The sequence below is a fragment of the Dipodomys ordii genome, unplaced genomic scaffold, assembly GCF_000151885.1.
Source record: "Dipodomys ordii isolate 6190 unplaced genomic scaffold, Dord_2.0 Scaffold26, whole genome shotgun sequence".
NCBI classification, from domain to species: domain Eukaryota; kingdom Metazoa; phylum Chordata; class Mammalia; order Rodentia; family Heteromyidae; genus Dipodomys; species Dipodomys ordii.
The window spans coordinates 3,514,111-3,535,664 of record NW_012267242.1 but is presented as its reverse complement, the minus strand read 5'-3'; the positions used below and the strand labels follow the sequence as shown (position 1 = coordinate 3,535,664).

General features: G+C 44.5%; 1 protein-coding gene across 1 annotated transcript in view; it reads right to left on the bottom strand.

Moving 5' to 3' along the window:
• The window catches only part of Smyd2 (SET and MYND domain containing 2), a 30,610-nt gene that overhangs the window by 6,807 nt on the left and 2,249 nt on the right, over positions 1–21,554 (bottom strand). The window contains exons 2-7 of the mRNA XM_013014985.1: positions 20,817–20,880; positions 11,530–11,640; positions 9,040–9,100; positions 8,179–8,303; positions 3,871–3,938; positions 736–838 (exon numbers count right to left, since the gene is read on the bottom strand). Of these exons, the coding sequence (XP_012870439.1) occupies positions 736–838; positions 3,871–3,938; positions 8,179–8,303; positions 9,040–9,100; positions 11,530–11,640; positions 20,817–20,880 (532 nt within the window). The remainder of the gene's footprint in view (positions 1–735; positions 839–3,870; positions 3,939–8,178; positions 8,304–9,039; positions 9,101–11,529; positions 11,641–20,816; positions 20,881–21,554) is intronic.

Below are 21,554 nucleotides of genomic sequence, written 5' to 3'. Positions count from 1 at the left end.
TATCAAGACATACATCCCACCACCTACAGTACCTTCCTCAAAAGTAAACTGCAAGTATAGACACGCAAGTTGTATGATGTGAAATTCAAGTACCACTTGTGATCGTAGGGCTCTTCAGCTACTGCTGGGTGGCTTATTCTTTTTCAGACAATACTTTGGACCTTTTCCTGGGACAGTGGGGATAGGCGAGAATTTGAAAGTCACGTGTCTGAAAACGAGGGTTTGCAGAATCTAAAGAGAATCAAGATCTCCAATCTGGTCATTTCGGCTGCCTCCTTTCTCTATGCACCTCTTTAAATCTTGGCTCACGATGATGTCACTTGAACATACCCCTTGCTTGTTTCTTCTTGACTAAAGAAGGAAATGGCCAGCACTCAACAGAAGCCCCAGCCTGGGATTCCCACATAAATGCACTGGCATTGCTGACTGACACTGCATGGGTTGGCCTACATGACCTTTTTGTTGTTGGTGGTGATGATCAAGGGGCTTGAACTCGGCCAACAAGGCACTGTCCCCGAGCTCCTTTGCTCAAGGCTAGTTCTCTACCATGTTGAGCCACAGCACCACTTCTGGTTTTCTGGTAGTTGCGTGGAGAAAGTCTCAGGGACTTTCCTACCCCCGCTGGCTTTGAACCACAATCCTCAGATCTCAGCCTCCTGAGTAGCTAGGATTACAGGCATGAGCCACCTGCATGACCTTTTACAACCGCTTGTGCTCACGGTGTAGCACACTCACCTCTTCTCCTGGGTGGATTTCCTGCACGGCCCTTACTTCTGCCAGGGTCCCCTTGTAGGTCACAATGACATTGGGGCAACAGCTATGATTCATCAGTGCCACACTGTCGATCAGAAGAGAAGACCCATTGTTTTGAATGACATCAGAGATGGGGAAGCTTTTCTTTGACAAGGATCATGTGGATATTTATAACAGCATTTGTGGACCAGGTAAAATGATTTATTTAGACAGAAAGGCTGAAGGGAACCAACAAGCAACATACAAGAAGCATGCATGTGTGTAGTACCATGTACCAAATGACATTGTGGTTCTTACACCGCCTGCAGGATGGATGTTCCTCACTTCTAGCTGAGCTGGAGGAACTGAATTTTCCTAAGACTTTTTTTTTTCCCTTCCTGGTCATGGGGCTTGAAATCTGGGCCTGGGCACTGTCCCTGAGCTTCTTTTGCTCAAGGCTAGCACTCTACCACTTGAGCCACAGCCCCACTTCTGGCTTTTTCTGAGTAGTTTTATTGAAGGTAAGAATCTCAAGGACTTTTCTGCTTGGACAGGCTTCAAACCATGATCCTCAGATCTCACCTCCTGGGTAGCTAGGATTACAGGCATGAGCCACCAGTGCCTGCCTTTTGTAAGACATTTAGACTGCGCGGATAAGTTGTTTTGCCATGCATTTATAATAGCTAACAGTTTAATCACAGTAAAAAGCAAAATCCATAATTCAAAACAATATCTAAGCTAAAAGCAAAACCACATAATGAAAACAACAAACTCCACAAATATTCCTTCCTGGTAGATGCAGGACTCACATCCCAACCCCTACAGCTACTGCCGCTCCACTGTACAAGCTACAAGACAAATGGCTTGCGGCTTGCAAGCGGGCTCTCTAAGTGGCTCATCCCTCCCTCGTGCTTTCTTCAGATGTGGAGAAATGCCAGCTGCTAAGTGAGGGAGAGCTTATGATCCCTGGAGGGCCCTGGAGAAGCCTGTTTGAGTCTCTCTGCACCTCAATTTCCTCATCTGGAAAATTGGGACATTATTGCTCCTGCTGCTCACTGTCTGCTTTTCAGGGACAACGAGAAGGGGAGAGGGGGAGAGGGGGGGAGGGAGAGAGAGAAAGAGGGAGGGAGAGAGAGAGGATGGGGGAGAGGGAGAGGGGGAGGGAGAGAGAGAGAGAGAGAGATTCGCCTATGCGAGGTGCTTTGAGCTTTCTGATTATATCAAGGTCAAAGTTCTGAGAACAGAAATTTCTAAACTACAGGGAAAGAGTGCTTGATCTCTGAAAATACTGCCTTTGAAATCACAATGCCGTATGATTTCAGCCCAAGGGGATTTTTCCCCCAATTAAAACTGCCCAGAAACTGGGGCTCAGGCTCCTGTGGGTACAGGTAGCCAGTGCCACCCTCCTGACCCTTGAGAGACCAGAATGCTTTTCACATTTGCCCTAAGGATATGAAAAAAAAAGGGAAAAGGATTGCAAAGATGGGTAAGGATGAAGATGTTCTGCCCGGGGGTCGTGAGGCCCCGCAGTGGCTTCCACTCCCTCCGGCTTGCTAGAGGTCTGAGTGAATGTGTGGTGGGCCTTGTGCCTGGGACCAACAGGAGGCAGGTTCCTGGGTGAGTGTTCTTCTCCTTGGAGAGAGACCGTCTTCCTTGCACACATACCCCAGCTCCCTGCCAGTGAGGGCCAGGCCAGGCCCCAGGACATCAGCTAAAAGGCAAGAGTGCATATTGCAGGAGATGTAGATTTCTAGCATCAACTTTTACAAGAAGGATCAAGTATTCCCTTTCTCCGTAAACTCCTGGGGAATCTCTGTAAGAAAGTGGGTGGGATGCTCTAAGGCAGAGTCTAAAACCACTCCTATTCCTGGATTTGTCATTTCCTGGACTCCTGCAGGAGAATATGACGCCTCCAGCACCACCTCTCCTGGGATGTCTTTTCCAATACCAAGAGCACAGACACTGGAGTTTGTTTCAGGACTGAAGTTGTAGAGCTGAGCCTTCTTCACTGGGAATGGAGGCCCTCCCTTTTCTGCTTTCCTTTTCCCCATGGCAAAAGTCTAGAAGAATCTCCCCACAAATGCACCTGTCTTTGTTACAGGAATTCAAATTGCAAGATGACAACACTGGCCGCAGGGGAAAGAATATGGCTTTCAGTTACTGTGGTCCAAGTAAGCCTGTGGCGGCTGCTCAAGAGACGCAGAGGGGCTGGATGCATGGAGCCTGGCAGCTCAAAACACATGCGGCAGGAGAAAGGGCATGGCTGCAGCGAACAAGTGTGAATGCTGGTGAAGGCATGAGAGTTGTGCCGTGACCCCTGTGCTTCTAAGTGTGACATCCACGGCCCCTACAGTACAGTACACACTGCAGTGATTACATACTGCAGTGAACCCCCTTCCTGCTCATGGAATTCATCTCCAGTGTGGATTTCCTCGGGGTGCAGGAGGGCTTCCCTGCTCCATCTGTGAAGCAAAGGCTCCAGACTGAGGAACTAAATCATCCTGTAAGTCCTCCCCGTTCTAACAGGAAGGGCAAGGCCACTCCTGGCAATCCACGAAAGAACTATGAAGATCTCTTATTTGTCCATGGGCTAATCAAAAACCCAGTTTCAAGGGAGACCAAGCTGAAGTAGTGAATTATTTGAAGGAAAATTTCAAAGAACAATTAGCTTCTTCTACCGAAATAGTTTTTTTGAATCAGCAGTATTCAAAAAGGAGAGTTGACAAGATGCCCATACAAGTCTCTACCAAGCCCATGGGTATTCTTGGTTAGCAATTAAGGTCTCGGTTTGAGCAGAAGAAACCCAAAGATTTCCAGAAGCAGCGACACACAGAAAGCTCATCTCTCAGCAGGTCAGTATCTGTTCTTCTGCATACCATCAAATATCCCCTTAATAACAGTTCTCCGCCTAGCAGGACTCAACAGCAACTGTTCTCTTAACTACTGCCTTTGGATCCTTAAGTGGAGGGGAAATATTTTGAAATCTGACAGATTAAAAAGCTATCTTAATTTACTTGGAGTTTCATGCCTGCCACATGCAGATCAGTGGGTTATGTAAAAATTAAAAAAAAAAACAGAGAGCGATCAAATTACTGTTAAAAGTACAAAGGAAAGAAATGCAAGTCAAATTCAACCTACTCAGGAAATATCGCTGATCCTAAATGAGAAAGTTCTTCATCTTCAATGGTGAAGCCATTGCAGTTAACCTGTAATGAAAAAGCAAGAGGACAAAAGGTCAGCTAAAGCTTCCCCCCGGATGGAGATCATGAACTGGTCTCTTCACAATGAACTAGGGAAGATGTTCTGGTTCAGTTCCATAGTTTTAAAACGCTGTGTGTGGCCCTTGTATCTTTTGTTCCAACAAAACTTATTTTGAATTCTTAGGTGTAAATACAGAAGCCAACTGTAAGGGCTGAAGACCCTTTTCCTGTGGCCCACCTACCCAACAGTTCACCACAGGCCAGGAACATTACACGCCCCCACATCTCCCCAATCTGAGGTTTCTATACCGGCATGGTTATCAGGCTACTTGGGGCCAGGATGCTTAAGAGTCTAATTCTGATAATGCTATGGCTTTTTTGTGTGTGATTGGGGCCCATTGCTGATTCCCCTGCTTTTAAATAAAATAACCCTTAATCCAATGCCCCTACTCTGGGTAAACACAAAACCCCTCATTCACCTATTTAATGGCTGCCTCTCCCCTTAAGAAGGGTCTGAGGGCCTGAAGCCAAAGGACTGAGGCTTTGCTTTTCATGTCTCAGCCTAATGAATGATTGGCTACTTTCTCATCTTTGAAAGAAACTGTTCATTAAAATACCAAGGGCAGCTGGAGGTATAACTCAAGTGGCAGAGCCCCTGACTAATAGTAAACACTAAGTCCTGAGTACTACTATTCTCCTACCCCCCCATTATGTGTACACACACACACACACACACACACAGAGCAACTCTTACTAGAGGTTTAACTTTTAGGAAAAGCAGGCTACATTCTGTAAACCTGTTCTTTTTTACATTTATTGACAGACTAAAACCAGAGCATAAAAAAACCACCATGCCAAAATCTATGCCCTCTGAGATTGTTTCCTCAAGACTCAGACTCTTCATGTTCTAGAGGACGAATCTGAGGTGAGAAATAAATTTTGGCTAGTCTAGAGTCTTAAAGACTAAGACCCTGCTCATCCTGCAAGGCTGCATGACTTTTCCTCCCTCCCTCCCTCCCTTCCTCCATCCCACACCGTGAGACATGGCACTGCACCCCCTCAGCGAACAGACATTTGTGAAATGAGCATTGCTGAGCACCACTGCAGCTAGGAACTGTGCTGGGAGCAGTTTCATCCACACCCAGTTTCACAGTAGAATTATGATAACAACCTGTTTTACAGATGGGGAAATGAAGCCTAGGAGAGACCATGTAAGTACGAGTGGCAGAGAAGGATCAGAATTGAGATTAGACATTCTGACAATGAAGCCTGGCTTCATACTGCACCGTGTTTCTTCTAAGATAGATTTACTATGTCTCTAATGTGGTAATCGTACATAAAATTACTGGCAAAGGCTTGGGAATCCTGAGTATCTATTGAAGTAAGGGCTATGATAGGTTGTACATGCAGAAGGGGGAGGAGAACATGGAGGAGGAAGCTGTAGCCCCAGGACCTTCTGGCCTGATGGTTCTCTGACCACTGGTCCCTGAATACCTTTTCTGCCTCCCCTTATTGCAGAAGAGGGAGTGTGTTTCTTCCTAAGTATCATTACTGCTCCTTCTGGGGAGGCAGCAATGGTGTTTAAGCCAAATTGCATAGCAATTTTCCTGCCAGCTTTCCTTCTCTTCAGAGCCATCCCTGGGGGGAAAAAAGGGAACTTACACGTTAAGAAAGATGCATGGGCCACTGTCCTCTTTTTTTAAGTCAAATCAGGCATAAATGCCTTGCTAAAGCTATTCTCATAATTAGCATTTAGACTAGATGTAAGCTGCACAGCAAAAATACACTTCCCAGCCATGCATATGTTCCGATGATTAAAACACACCTCAATGCTGTTGAACAGTGCAGTCACCATGGCTGCCAGCTGCTGCAGGACTGCAGGTCAGCCCCCGGCAGCCTCCTCTGGACCAGATGGAGGAAAGGGCTCAGAGGTAGATGCAAAGCTGGGTGGCATGGGGAAGACATACTTTTCCCTTGGGCTTGAGTTTTCTTTGGAGTTACAGAATGCCACTTCTTAATGCCACTTCAGAGATGAAAAGAATGATATGTGGTGGGGGGGAGGGTTATTGGTGTATGCATATGTATCCACATGCCCAGATGCTTAAAGTACTTAAGTCAATTCTTCAGATTTCTACTACCACTTAAATCATCATCTCAGGATACTCAAGAAAACATGGTGGAAATCCAGAACAATGAAAGTCCAGAAGGCTTTCCATCACTTCTATTTTCACATTCATATTTTCAAACCACTATTCCTGTCACAAAGAACAGTAGTTATTTTCTAAATGGGACAGTCACATAATTGAAGTATATCAACATAAAGTCTATGAAAGAATTCATGAGCTGTTAACAGTGGTTCCCTTAAGGGTTGAAGTGAGCAGAAGAAAGGAAAAAATTCTTTACCTTTTTCTTCTTCTTAGTTTGGTTTTAGTTGTGTTTTTTCTTGGGAGGGGTGATTGCACTGAGATCTGAACTCAGCTTCACACTTGCTCAGTTTTTCAGGTTGGCTGGCATTCTGCCATGTGAACTATGCTTCCAGCTAAGCTTTTTGCTGGTTATTTTTTGAAATAAAGTCTAGTAGATTTTTCTGCTCAGCTGGCTTTGAACTGAGATCTTCCACATCTCAGCCTCCCCATTAGCTAGGATTATAGGTGTGAACTACTACTGGCACCCAGCAGTATTTTTTTTAAGTTAGTCCTTTGTAAAAAAAAATCCATGAAAGTATCTAGTGGAGGGGAAAAAATATTCCACAATTCAGAAAACAACCACCTGTGAACTGGAATCTTTTTTTTTTGTCAGTCGTGGGGCTTGAACTCTGGGCCTGGGTGCTGTCCCTCAGCTCTTCAGCTCAAGGCTAGCACTCTACCACTTCTGGTTTTCTGGTGGTTAAGTGGAGATAAGAGTCTCACAGACTTTCCTGCCCAGGCTGGCTTTGAACCACGATCCTCAGATCTCAGCCTCCTGAGTAGCTAGGATTACAAGCGTGAGCCACCGGCACCCAGCTGGAATCTTTAATATATATACATAAACTTTCCTATCACACACTGTTTTCCACCGGTAAAATCCCCCATCCCAGCAATCATTGAAACTAAGTTATATACAAGCTATGTAACCACCATCCACCAATGACAAAATTTCATCTAAGCAAATTCTTTCTTACCCCTTCCCTTCCTTCCTTCCTTTGGGTGTTTAAAAGAACCCTATAATAGATAATTTACATAGAAACCTGTCTGTTGTCTCTGATTATTTCCTTGGGATTGGCTACAGGAAATGGAAGGACAGGGTCCGAGGGTACACTGGTGATGTGCATTGCCTTCTATTTTATGACAGAAAATGTAAGTAGTCCCTGGCTTTTAAATACCTCTAGAGACCATATGTTCTAGCACTGATGAGAACACAGCAATCGCACCCATACATGAGTATTCCAGTCCTTCCCTCTTGGAGATGTCCTTCAACAAGATGGAAAATGCTTGGAGAGGAACATGCTTGAGTAGTTGAGAGAAAGGGATCTAAGGTGTCAAGTAGGGCTGAGAAGGACAATCCCAGAAATAAGAGGAAGGCTGTGCACCCCACTGAGTCCTGACTGGCATCCTTTCCCCTTGTCCTAACTGTGCCCTAACTTAACCTTTCCCATGGCACATTATAGAGGCCAATTAGTAATCACTTCCAAGTGGTTCTTTTTTACAAGATCCTTTAATTAATTAATTAATTTTTATACCTGACTTTCAAAAACCCGGGCTCTTTAGGACTCCTGAGCAGCCATTAGGAAAGACTTCAGGGCCAAGGCCCATCAGGGATTCCCCTTATCCTTTTCAGGCATCAGACAGAGATTCTCCCTCAGAGCACCTACAAATTCTCTGCTGTTATCGGCTCAGCCTTATTAGGAGGAGCAACTCAGAGAAGGGCATCTTCTACCAGGGTGCAGGATTTCAGAGAGGAAAAGTGAAATTCAACTGAAAACTTCATTTGGTTGTTTCGCTGCAAAGAATTGAACACATGGGTGCCTGAGAACCAGGGCACACTGGCAGCTCCTTTGTTTCCATGAAAACTGGGAGGAAAATAAATACCCTCCTCTCTAGCTCTCTTGGAGGGTTAGCCCAGAGAGGACCTTCATCTGCTCAGGTTACCTAGCAAGGTTTGTGATCATGTAGATGTCATCCTTTGTCTTTTCCTAAGGACATGCTGAGCGGAGGGGCTGAGGGAGAGAAAGGCTAAAGCTTTATCTGACACTGACTGGCATTCTTACCTGTGCGAAGAGCACTATAAGGCTGCTGTGGCTGGGGAATTCGAGGTGCTTAGAGTAGAACTGATGAAGGGCAGCAATGTCACTCTGAATCAAATCTTTCTTCTCATTGTCTAGCTTATCCAGATCTATGGATAAAAGATCCATTATTCGCCCCGTAGAAAACACTCAATTGCCAACTTCATCTGTTTCTTTCATAAATGGCCCGGAGGAGCAGGGAGGAAAAAAATCCAGCATGTGGAGTCCCACAGAACATGTTTTCCCTATCACCTGGCTAACCTAATAAATGTTGGAAAATGAACAGCACACTCTTTCTCTTCTCCCTTCCTCCAACAGAGGGTACCCATGACATGAAATGTCATGTGGTCATTAGCAGTGAGGTCAGGAATGAAGAGGTAGTGACTGCTAACCAGTCACAGTATGGTCAAACTCCCCCCCTCCTCCCCCTTGGCCTTGGGATCTGTGTCATGATCAAGCAACTGGACACCCCTGATTTAATGTCTTTCAGTAAGGACATCAGCTGTTTCCAAGACTGCAATTCAGCAAAGATCCAAAAATATTCAGCATGCAAGGGAGCCAGCAGACAGGACTCAGGGTGCAGTCATTCATCTTGTGAGGTCCTACCAGCTCTAAATCACTTCCTAATAAACTTGTCAACTCAAGAGGGGGAAAAAAGAAAAGTATTTTTCATGAAACAGATTGACACCCCCACCAAAGAAAGTATTTTTCAAAATAGCATACAAGTCCAAATAACACCATCCCTCCTCTAAGTGAATAAATGATCCTTTCCCTTTCTTCACCTTGCCTAATCCACCTTAAATTTGTGACTAAAGAAACTGCCCGGCTGGTCACAGAAAGACTTACGTGATTCAAACTCCTTCACAGCTAACAGTTTCTCCGAAGGTGTTCTTTCTGGGTAGATTTTCTAGTAATTGGGGAAGAAATCACAAAGACAGAGATGTTAACAACTGGTCTGAAAGGAAGTGCTTTTGCTTTCACGTCCACATGAAGAAGGCGACAGTTTTCAAGGAAGAAAGCTACCCAAGGAGTCTACCACCCGAGGCTCTGAGAATGCCCAACATTCCAAGCACAGAGCTCTTTGAAAAGGCTTTTCAAAGTGTCCACCGCATTTCTGACATCCTGAGAATACTAGGCACACAGTAGGCTCAGAAATGCTTATTATGGGAGAGAACGGGCCAGAAAACAACTTTTTTTAGGGTCCTTACTTAAAAGGATCAAATCTACAGACAAACCATCCTATTTATTATTTCTCCTTCTAAAAAGGAACAAAATCCAACCCCCCATCCATTTTACACTTCCTTTAAGCATAGGCTAAAATGATCTCAAATTCCGTGTTTCAAAAAGAACACTTTTGGTTGTGTCTGTGAGCCCAGATTCACTTTAAACGTGTTGCTGGCTTTGTTCTAGACGCCCCAAGAGGAGCTAACAATAGTAAACCTGCTAGGCTTTGAGAACATGAATAAACTTGGTGTTGACAAGAGTTCAAACACAGAGCTCAGGAGCTGGCCCAAGGCCTCGTCTTTGTAATCTGGCTATTCAATTTGGGGATACAGGTGGTCTCGCGGGGTGTTCTCACCTCCCTAGTTAACATGTTAAGCTTCCCCTTGGTAGTTTGGTAGCCTGTCTCCCCTAATCCTTTGCAAGCTACTGGAATACAAATGGTCTGGTTTTTTAATCACCAAGTCCTATAGAGATGAAAAGATGGCTAGGTAACTTGTCATTTAATAGACTATTTAGTAGTGTAGTAATTATAATAAAAGTTGAATGAAACGAGTGTAAACTCATCATAGCATTCAGACTACCCTTCCTGGGGTCAGAAATCTTTCAATCATTCTTTTGTAGAGCAGAAATCTTCCATTCATGGAATGGAAGATTAATAAGTCTTCTTGCCCAGGGAAGCATTTCATTCAGGAAAGCTCACCAGTTCCTTCTGAATTCCTGTTAAGAATTCGACCAATAACACCAGTAAGGCAGGGGAAATGAAGAAGAGCCAGAAATTTTTGGTCTCCTGATCCTGAAATGTGCACAATCTGATACCTTTAATGGCTACTCACCCTGATATCTCATCCAGTCACACCATCCCTCTGTATCCTTCCCTCCCCCCAACTAACTGCTGTACATAAACTCAAAACTAACTTCTTATTAAGGATCCAAACGTTAACCCCCTACAAGGAAGAATGATACTGATCTTTTAGTGTGTGTGACTCCACCATAACCTTTGAATGGCTCTGATTACACTGAGTTGAATATTCGAATTAGTTCCACTTATTTATTTATTTATTTTAGCAGCACCTGACCCAGTCTGAACACAGTAGGATGATGATCTCAGAATCTGAGAATGTTCTACTCTTGTTTATATACCCAGCATCCTACTTTGGTCCGGGGACAAGTACATAGTAAATCATTACATCATGCTCAAGTTTCAGAAAACAGACCCATGTGAGCCGGGTAGGTGCTGGGAGGTGTAAGGAAGATAGAGGTGGATAAAGCTCTCACAGGAAGGTATTTAAAGCACAGAGGCTTGCCACCCGTGTCTCCACCCACATGGTAAAAACTCCATGGATTGATGCTTTCTGAGCATCCACAGCCTACTTCAGAGGTCCAAAGGTGTCTTCATATTTGCAGAGATTAGCAGGGTCCCATTCTCATGCAACTAACCATGAAGAACTGACCAAGCAAGGGGGGGGGGGAAACAGTTGGTTTTTGAAGAAGACTGCTGGTGATGGATAACCTGTCCACCTGGGGATCTGTCTTCTTTCCTCTTAGCCTCTTCCCCAGCCCTCTGCCTCTGTTTCTACTTCTACTCTTTTCTCTTGGTATTTGCTATCACCCTGGCTGTTCCCTCTGCTTCCTTGCCTGTCCCTGCACAACAAGGGAGTAAAGAGACAGAAAGAATACCATACAGCGAAGGGGATAAAGTAGATCTCTATGTTAGGAAGGAAGAAGAGAAAATCTCCACGCTTCTCAGAGTAACCTGGCCCTCTAAGCAGCTCTAATTTTCTTTTAAAAATCAAATTTCTTATGCTGTGAAGTTATGTTCATCTTTTTTATGTACACTAACTAAAAAACAAACAAAACATTGCATTTAACAATAGTCATGTCTATGTTCTTGGTCTGGGGTAAGCCACAGCCTACTGGCATAAGGGAGACAAAAACAAAAAACAAGTTTTTGCACAGAGTGCTACTTCACCCCATCCGCCAGGATGTGACGGGAAATGGAGCCCAAGAAAGTTTACCAAGAGGTGAACATTCAGTTATTTAGATGTCAGTTCTGACAGCTAAAGAAAATGAAATGGCCTTGACCTTGCCAATTGAACACTTCTGTTTCCTCACCTGTTTGGCCAGAATCCTTGCTGTTAGTCTTACAGTCTCCGAGGGGGTCCAGTTCTCCCCCAAAACCACCATTGGCGAACACTCCAGCTTGTGCATGGGCCAGTCTTCTTTCTGGGAAGATTTTTAAAACTTAACAAATACAAACACACAGTGGAAGAAAGTACCGGAAAAGAGGATATAGTTAAGTGCCCCTTAGTTAAGGTCAAGGGAAGTATGTTTCTTTTTGGAAAATGCTAAGACACTCATAAAAGCTAGAGGTTAATATCTTTTCAGAGAGGCAGGACTGCGTAACCTTTACTCGGGCTTGGACGTGGTGGTTGAGATGAGAAAATGTGCTTTGTGTTTTTGCAGCAAGCACCACATGTCTTTCTGCAGACCCTCATTATTCCACACAACATGTCCACCTTCCCATTATCTGGGCAGGCTGTCAGAAGGGGGGCTAGGGATCGAGCTCTGGCCACTGATCTGGCTCTGCTCTCGGTACAGTCCCGCTCTGGCTCTGTTCTCACGTCAGGGCAAATAACTGATAGGTGGCTTGTTCCCTTTTCCTGGTGATAAAAAAAAAAAAGAAAGAAAGAAAAGAGCAAACACAATGAGGGCTTTGTCAAGGGCCCTCAAAGTGTCTGATAAAGGCGACTATGGAAAATATAGAAATATGGACTGCTCAGCTTCATTTGATTACAACCCTCTCCCCCTCCCCCAGCCCTATTTCTTTCTTCCCCTTGTCTTGGAGCTTTCCTTCCCTGGATGGACAGGTAGAGGGTGTGATCTCATTGCTGGGATGGGGATGGTGGAGGCAGGAGGACGCAGGTGTGTTAAGACAAAAGAAGAAAGTGCTCTGAGCACTGAGGACGCAAATGAGGACGCCAGTGCTGGTTGCTGATGGGGGTATAGCGTAGGATGGCTCTGAAACTGATTGGGGGGGGGGCGGGTCACAAAGGTCATCACAGGCTTTGATTTTTAAAAAATCTGATGAGATGAGAGTTGCTAAGTGGATTCAAGAGAAAAAAAAAATGGAAGGATGGAAGGCCCAAAGAAGTGGGTGAGGGTTTACAGGGATCTAGGGTTGAGGGGATCACATTATAGATGCTATAATTACTCTGATGGAGCCCTTCAGACATGGCAAGCCCATTCTTACGGATGCTCAGGCCAGAACCTCAAGAGTCACTCTGGACACTGTGCTCACTCACACACCAAGTCCAATTCTCTGCTGATCCTGCCCTCGGCTACCCTGATTTTAATACCAACATGACTGCCACGGCCTGACCCCCACACATGGCTCAAGAGAGCAGTCAGAGGGATTCAGTCCTAGAACTCGGAGGAGAAAAAATGGTGACACCCTCAAGATGATGTGTGAAGCCACCGATGACAGGAGCTCCCCACTTCTCCAGCCTGGCATCTCCCTCCATGCTCTCCCCAGCCATGGCGGTGTCCTTGCTGCAACTCGAGCACGTGACCTTGACCTTGCTGCAAGACCTTTTGTCCTTAAATGACTTCTTGTGTGTTGCAATCTTCCTTCCCTGTGGCTCTCTCCCTCCTCCTGCTCTCTAATGTCATCCTTCAAGCCACCTGCCATGACCACCCTGCCCACAATGCTCCTCCACACCATGTTCCTTCCTCTTGCTCTCTGCTGCTTCTCAGTACGTCTCACCATGAGGTGACATATGCAACAGACTTCTGGCTTAGTATCTGTGTCCATGTTCCACACACACACACATACACACACACACACACACACACACACACACACACTCATACATCATTAAAAAGGAAGAACTCAGTCTGTTGTGTGCACGGCTGTCACTCCAGGGCACCTATACTGTGTCTGACATTTCCTGGGCCTTCAGCAGACTCGTTGAGAGAATGACGCTATCTTCCTGCCCTGCTTCCTCCACTCTCATCACAAGAAGGAAAGGCACACAGTAGCACGAATGATTTAGTGCCATACTTGGCACAACCCCCCGTGGCTCAAGTTCTATGCCAAGATGTATCACAGAGTTAAATAACACCATGCCAAATATAACTGAGAGCAGGGAGAGAAAGAAATGACAAGATATGCCCAAGGGAGCAGAGGATCTGTTTTTAGCCAAAGCTGAAAACGAGAGCATGGTGAGGAGGCATTGGGACGGGAACAGGAAGGTCCAGCTCCCCAAGAAACGTGGCTTCCTTCCCAGCAGCAACACCAAGAGGCCTGGGTCACTGAACGGACCAGGCCCTATGGGGCCCAAAACAGAGGGGCGGTGAACAACTGCAGGTAAGCTCCCACTACATCCAACCCCAGGAACTCCACACAAAGTCCAGCTGAAGACACATCTCTGTCCTCATGGGTCTTTAAGCTACTGGTTATCTTCAAGCTACTGGTGCTGCTTTGCTATTTACCAACAACAATAAACTCTTGGGAGACTGGACGATAGTAGTTAAATAATATTTATTCATACTAACTATTAATCTAATGTAGCTTTAGTTGATATGAACATAATATGTAACACTGACATTTACCATGCAAATGTCATGGAAGGGAAGGGCTCACACTTCAGCGAATGCTCTGAAGATCAGGAGAAGATCAGCAGCCAGTGTCTGGGGGAAGGGGCATTCTTATCCAGCTCCGCAGCGAAGAGCTATGACATACCCGCCAGCCTCTTAATCCCTCTGCACCTGTCTCCTTAGCTGTAAATAACATGATCCCTAAGTTACTTAACAGGTCCAGAATTCTGAGTCTTTGAGTTTACACCTTCTGACAGTGATGCTCAGACCACAAAGCCTGAAGACTACCAACAATTGTAGGACTTTTAAATTAGGATAACCAGGCATTCATGCAAACATAAAGGGTCTTGTGAAGACGCAGTAAGCTAACCTACAAAAAGCAATTAAAACACTGCCTGGTATACAGCACAGGATCAACAAACCTCAGTAATTTTTCATTTACTAGTTCACACAGTCGTTCAACAAGTGCCTCCACTGAGCCTAAAGGCAGGAATGGAGGACAAAGTCTGACTTTAAACAGATTATGAGCACATTAAGAGCACAAGGTTAAAAGTAAGAGCACCTATAATTAGATACAGCCCCCACACAGCAGTTAAACCAGAGTGCTAGATAAATTCTAGCTAATATAGAATTGTATAAGTTACACCACGGGGGATATAGTATACAGTAGGATAGCAATAATAATAATGTCTCATTTTCATTTGTGATGAAAATAATATATGGATGAGGGGAAGAAGGAAAGAGCTGTATCATAAATGCACTTCTCAGCTCTATTATTAGAAAAGAAAATAAAGAGGGGAAACATTTGGTAGAAATATCAGATATGTTTAAAAAAACAGAAACCAAACAACAAACACTGGATGGTTTTATCAGGTGGGATACAACCCAGAGCCTCATACATGCTACCCAAATGCTCCACCACTGAGACAGTCCACCCCAATCCCCATGTGAGCATATTTTGATTCCGTCTCTTCTATCATAGTGAGGATCCATAGATCTCAGAGGAGATACTAAAGCAGCTTGTCCAAATTTTGCCCATAAGAAACTATGAACACCCATCCTAGGCAATTTTTTAAAAACAAAAACAAAACACAGGCACAGCAGATGAATAAGAATCTATCTTGCTAATTAACAGTTTGGGTTTTTTTTTTAATTGGTAGTTTCATTGTTCACAGACTCTGCAACTCTTTTTATCTGATGTATAAATGTATAAATGAATGTGTACATTTATTTAAATATATCATCTTTTCAAATTTATTTTTATTATCTTTAAGTAGTTATACAAAGGAATTGCCACTCAACAAAGCAATTTATAAATATAATGCACCTTGATCAATGCACCCCTTTCAAAGTTCTCCCCCTCCTTCCCTCCCCTCCCAATTCTCCCTCAACTTTCTAAATTTTGTAGGATATTATGCACTGTATTTTATGACTGCTCCCTACCTCCTTTCTTTGTATTCTCTATGATTTTTTTAAATAATTCTTAAGTTTTTTCTAAAGCTGTTTTTCTTCAAAATTCAAGCAATCACTCCTGCCAGTGCAGTCCTTATAAAACCGTGTATATAATAGGATCTCTCTTCTAGAAAAAATAGCACACATATACATGTACAGAAAGATTCAGACAGACATGTACCAATGCAGATGATTTACTAGTAATTTTCTCTCAGGGAATAGGATTTTCATTCTGTTCTTCCTTTAGACTGTTCTGACTTTTCTATAATGAGCACAGATTGTTGGTGTGATAAAACATAAGCAATCCAATCTATTTAAATTAAGACAGAGCTTTTTTTTTTTTTTTTGGTACTGCTGATTCTCTTTTTAAACATGACTCACTTTCAGCCACGATAGTGCTGTGCATGACTGAATTTTGTGTGTGGACAGAAATGTTCGAAGATACACAAAGAGCTATGACATTGCTTCCTGGTACACTAGCATTTCCAACTCTGGAAGGAGAGAAATTATTGTGGCCCCTTTTTTTTCTGTTGAGCAGAGGCTGTTCGGTTTGACTAAGGTGGTAAACTTCATTATGAAATGCTCTTTTCTAGCTCTAGCACTGGTGTTTCTACAGTCCTAATAGAGCTTTCAGAGCTCAGCGTCTACCACCTACACATGTGTATATGCAATTTCCTAAAATGTGGAATTGCAAGAAAATGCCACAGGACTTGTGCTTTGCACATCTGTTACCTCCAAGAGGAGAAATGGGAAAAGGAGTCCGGAAGACACTGACAATTTTGTGGGAAAAGGACCATGTGTTGAACCACCCTGGCTCCCTGGCACAGGAGCTTTGCTTTCTATTCATAACAAAGAAGCAATGGATGTACTCTGTCATTCATACACACACTTCTTCCTACCCGTGACATTGAGCAATCAGACAAATGAGTAGCCCAGGTTTAGGATGCTTCACCTGACTGGGTGAAGACATCACAGTGAGCTCAGCGAGTTCCATTCTCCAGTTACCCTGAACAATGACAAGGTTCTACAAAAGCACTGATTAAACATACCTGACACTTCAGGTCTACAAAATACATAACAAATGCCTAGATCTATGACACATCTTTCACTACACGCTCTCCACATGTGCTTTAAAAACAACAACAATGCTATCACAACAGGCCCCTCTCTACTTTCAGAAGCATACTTATAACCTGTCACTCCCACACTGTGGCTTTTTTTCTCTACACTTCAGGTCAAGAACTATCCATCAGACAGTTTGACCACACAATGACGATTTCTCTACATAAAAACTTATTTCTAAAACTGCTCTCCTTGAATATGTCACGGTACAATTTAAAGAAGTCTGAGTGAATAGTAGATTTGGTTTTCTGGGCCTATTTATAAAAGTAAACATAGTTCATTAAAACACACAGCTTGTGAAGTCACAAGCCTAACTAAAAAGGAGTTTCTTTGCCTTTTATATTTCATCCTATCACCTTCTCATGCAGCATCAATTAAAATCTTTCCTCTGGCACCATCCCACTGAGCCAAGTGAACGAAGAGGGAAGAAAACAGAACGAGACAGACCAACTGTAGCAAATAAGGTACAATCCTAACACACTGAAGACAGAGAGGGGAGGAGGGAGAACACATACGGCAAGAAGACCAGAGAGCAATGGACCTTCACACTCATGGGGAGGTTCTGGACCAAGACACCAGCATCGGAGAGGGCCCTTCCTGTTCACATCCATAAAAGTGCCTTTTCTTTCTCTGATACATCCTCACAGGGGACCTCCAGGACTCACAAGCCTACTGCTCTCCAGTGGGAGAGGGCTTCTACCACAGTGTCAAGGGTCACCCTGATTCTGCCATTGTTGACCTAGGGCAGGCCACTGAACCACTTCACACTACATTCTTATCTACGGGCAGGATGAACCAGTCTGGTGCTAATCCCACCACCGGCAGAATACAAGTGGGTGGTGCCTTCCTTTGAGGCCCAGCCAATGAAACCCAGGCAATGAGCAGTAGTGCCAGGCTTTCTTCAATGGGGAATCTATTACCTTCCTCGTCGCTGCTCTTATTTGTGCCACATCTTATCCTTCAGAACCTCCACGCTAAGCTCATCCAAGCATCCCCGTGTGTGGAACCCTGAACACATTTTTAATCCGATTCCTTCCTAAAGGAAGGTTCTATCTTAATGAAATGGTTCTTAGTTATTCAGAGTTCAGACTCCTTGTACAACAAGTCTAACTCACCCAAGACATGCCATTAGTACCCTTGAGTTCTTAGAAGCCTGCCTTTCTCTTAGGCCAGAAAACAAGCTCCTTAAAATTATAAGTATACTATTGTCTTTATTCTTCATAGGAAGCTAAGCTTCCATCCGGCCTAAATTTGTAAAATTCCACTTTACTGTCTAGAGCCCTTGAACTGCCCTCCAGTTCCAGATGCTTAAGTTGTATTAAGCCCTATGCCCAGACTACTTATTTAATACTCTGCCCTACACCTATTTAGTTCTTTAGGACAAAAGACTGAAAAACTCTTAACAGCTCTTAGCTTCTTCCCTCAGCAATAGGAGAAGAAAGAAAACCGAAACTTAAGGTGGATGCAGCACATGGCCTGGAGAAACAAGAGCTGTGTCATCACTTGCCACCTAGAGGGGACCCTGGTCACTAGATACTCAGAGAGAGGAAAACAGAGCCAGGCGTGAAGTGCTCCCAATGCGGGGTCCATGGCCTTGGAACTAAGTGAGAGACCAGTAGTGAAAATTCACCATGAGGTGGCCTGCCACCTCTGAACATTACTGTCTCCTAAGTCGTGGGGGTCCTCCCCACCAAGCAACTGTCTTATTACAGAGTGAGCACCCGACCCCTCTGGCTTCAGGGGCAGACCATGCAGACAGTCCGAAGTGCTCACTGTAAAGCAACCAGCAGGCATTGTGGCACATGCAGGTTGTGATATTGGTTATGTGAGCCTCCCCAAAGAATGGCCTGCTTACACAGGTGTCTATGGACCAGCTAGTACCTTGGAAGCCATAATGGGCACCTTACTTGAGCCATGCTGATTCATCAACACACGCACTGAGACTTACTGAAACATGACTCAGCAGTGCGTGTGCTGGGAGACATGGCTGTGTGCCACACATTCCGAAGATCCATATTAACGAGCCGGTTCTCAGCTACTCAGAGTTCAGACTCCTTGTACAATAAGCCTAATTCACCCAACGTTTATCTTTAGTACCTTTGAGTTCTCAGAAGCCCGCCTTTCTCTCGGGCCCAGAAAACAAGCTTCTTAAAATCAAAACTACACGGTTGCCCTTATTCTTTGTAGAAAGCTAAGCTTCCATCCAGCCTGAATTTGTAAAAATCCACTTTACTGTGGGCTCTGCCAATGATATTTATAACTCCTCACATCTGTTCAGTTCATATAGAATGTTCATTTCTGCCCTTATCACTCACCAAGATTGACATCACTGTCCTCAGTTTCTATTTAAGAAACTGAATCTCAGAGCTATCTTGTGATCTGCCAAACTCCAAGAATTGGTAAAGAGGTACCCTGGGACCTGCTCGTTGGCCATGGCCTCCTGGTATTTGGGGTTCTACCCGGTGAACTGTATCTGGTTTACTGTGCTTGCAACTCTAGAGAGTCGGGAGGGAAAGAGTTCATTTTTATAGAATTTTTTTTACCTACACATTAAAAAAAAAAAGTCAAACCGTGTCCTTCCAAACCCAGGCCCACTGGTGTCTACAACACCCTGATAATCTGAGCATAGACCACCCTCTCCACCACCGGCCATGGCAAAGTAAGATCTCTCTTCTTCCAAAGAAGGCATACTCCTCTCAAAACTCAACACAAGCCCTATTAGTGTGGTCAATGTCACACGAGCTGAGCTCCTCGAAAGCCTGCAGTGGGAGAGGCAGACAGGACACGGGTCTCGAGTGAAGGGAGGCTGAACTTCCCAAGGCAAGGCCTCCAAGTGTGCGTTGCTCTCTCCGGCAAGAGCTCTGTTGTCACTGGAGCTCTGCTGTCAGGTGAGACGTGGGGCTTAGTGATCACTCCCACTGCTAAGTAATACCCCCAGTGCTAAGTAATGCTCTCAGGAGGCCAGCAAGGTGACAGGGTGATCACAGGCAGAGCAGATGGGTGGGGGGGGGTGGCAAGAGGAGTTGGGGGTACAAGACATTGGTATAAAAAGAATAGAGAGGAGCAGACACAGAGAAAAGCTTCCTTGTCACTCAGAGCTGCCTACATTTCCTAAGGTGTCGTAATAGGTGTTTGGGGTAGGTTTTTTGTTGTTGTTGCTTGGTTGGTTTTGGTCAGTCGTGAGGCTTGAACTCAAGGCTTGAGTGCTGCCCCTGAGCTTTTTCACTCAAGATTAGCACTCTTACCACTTTGACCCACAGTGACACTTCCAGTTTTCTGGTGTTTAATTAGAGATAAGAATTTCATGGACTTTCCTGCCCAGGCTGGCTTTGAACTATAATCCTCAGATCTCAGCTTCCTGAGTAGCTAGGATTACAGGTATAAGTCACCAGTAATTGGTTTTTTAAAAAGAAAATAGCCAAGGACAGTATGGAGGTTAAAAAAAATAATGTACATATAGATATAACATATGAAAGACTATGAAAGTTTATGAAATAAACAGATAATGGAATGCATTTTCTGTGAAACACAATCATTTTGTGTGACTGGGGTTTTCTAACTGACTTGGGAAACACCATTATATCACTTTTTAGTCCCTCTAAGGCCAACTTAGGGTTCCTCTAATATCTGTCTCCTTCACCATCCCTTCTACTATTCTCATATTGAGGGATTCAGGTGAGAGTTACCCCTCATGCCCAGCCTCTTTCCTGGGCCCTCAGCTCTCAACCCTCATCTGCTTCTGAAGCTCTGGTTCAATCACGTTCACAGCAGCTGCCCCCTGACCTTGAAAAGGTCAAGAACTCACCTGAATATAGCTCTAAGCTGATCTACAAGAGCCCAAGAGTAGTTGCTGCTCTAGAGAATTCTAAACTTTCAGACTCATGGCAACATTTAAAACTCTTTAAGAGTGTTTTCATGGTTTCTGTTTGTCATACCTGTACTGACCATCTATTGCTGGCATCCTGGCGGGGGGGTGGGGGTGGACAATGTCAATTGTGGTGACATTCTTCCCCCCTTTTCCTGTACCTCATTTCTGCTCTCACATGTTGCCCAAACTGTGAGTACCCATCACTGGCTGCCTGTTCATCCTGGGCAGTATGTACACATACAGGATATGCCCTCCCGGGGCTGCAGGGAGACACTGGCATTCAATGACAAAAATAGAGGACACTGGGGTCCCCATTTTGAAAGACAGAGAGGCCCTCCCTGCCAGCTGGCCCAGGACCTACCTGACACTCCACATTGCAGTAAAATGCCTGCTTGCATCTTCCACATTTCGACAATCCTTCTTTCCTTAAAAACAGAAAGGGTACGGTAGTGGCGAGAGGCACAGAGATGCAAGACGGTTCATCAGATCATGCAGTAACAGAAGACACCTGACCAGGTGCAGAGCCATGCTTCTCCTTACCTTACTCTCTGCATAAATGGCATCTTCCCCAAGTACATTTAAACCAGATTAACCCCTTAGAGGGGGAAACATGCATCCCATGCTAACCAACAACCCCCAGTGTGAATGAAGGGTACTGTCCAAAGACTCCAAGCATGCGCGCTTTGATTCGTGACCCTGACCTTGAGAATCCTCGGCTGCTAATGTCACCTGTATAACTATTCCTTAGTTTGGAGAAAGTCACATCCTTCTGCATCTTGTCTCATCTCTTAACAAAACATATTATATTATAGGTCTAAGCCCATAAAGGTGGAGCATGAGGGCATACCTACCCAGGTGAAAACATCACATGAAGAAGAGAATGCATCCAAATGTTGTTCAGAAAGCTCAGCTTAAAACTAACGTAACCCTAGGTGGTGCCAGTGGCTCCTGCCTGTAATCGTAGTGACTCAGGAGAATGAGATCTTAAGATTGAAGTTCAAAGCCAGCCTGGGCAAGAAAGTCTGAGACTACTATACCTGATTAACCAGCAAAAAGCCAGAAGTGGAGCCCTGGCTCAAGTGATGGAGCACTCAGCCTT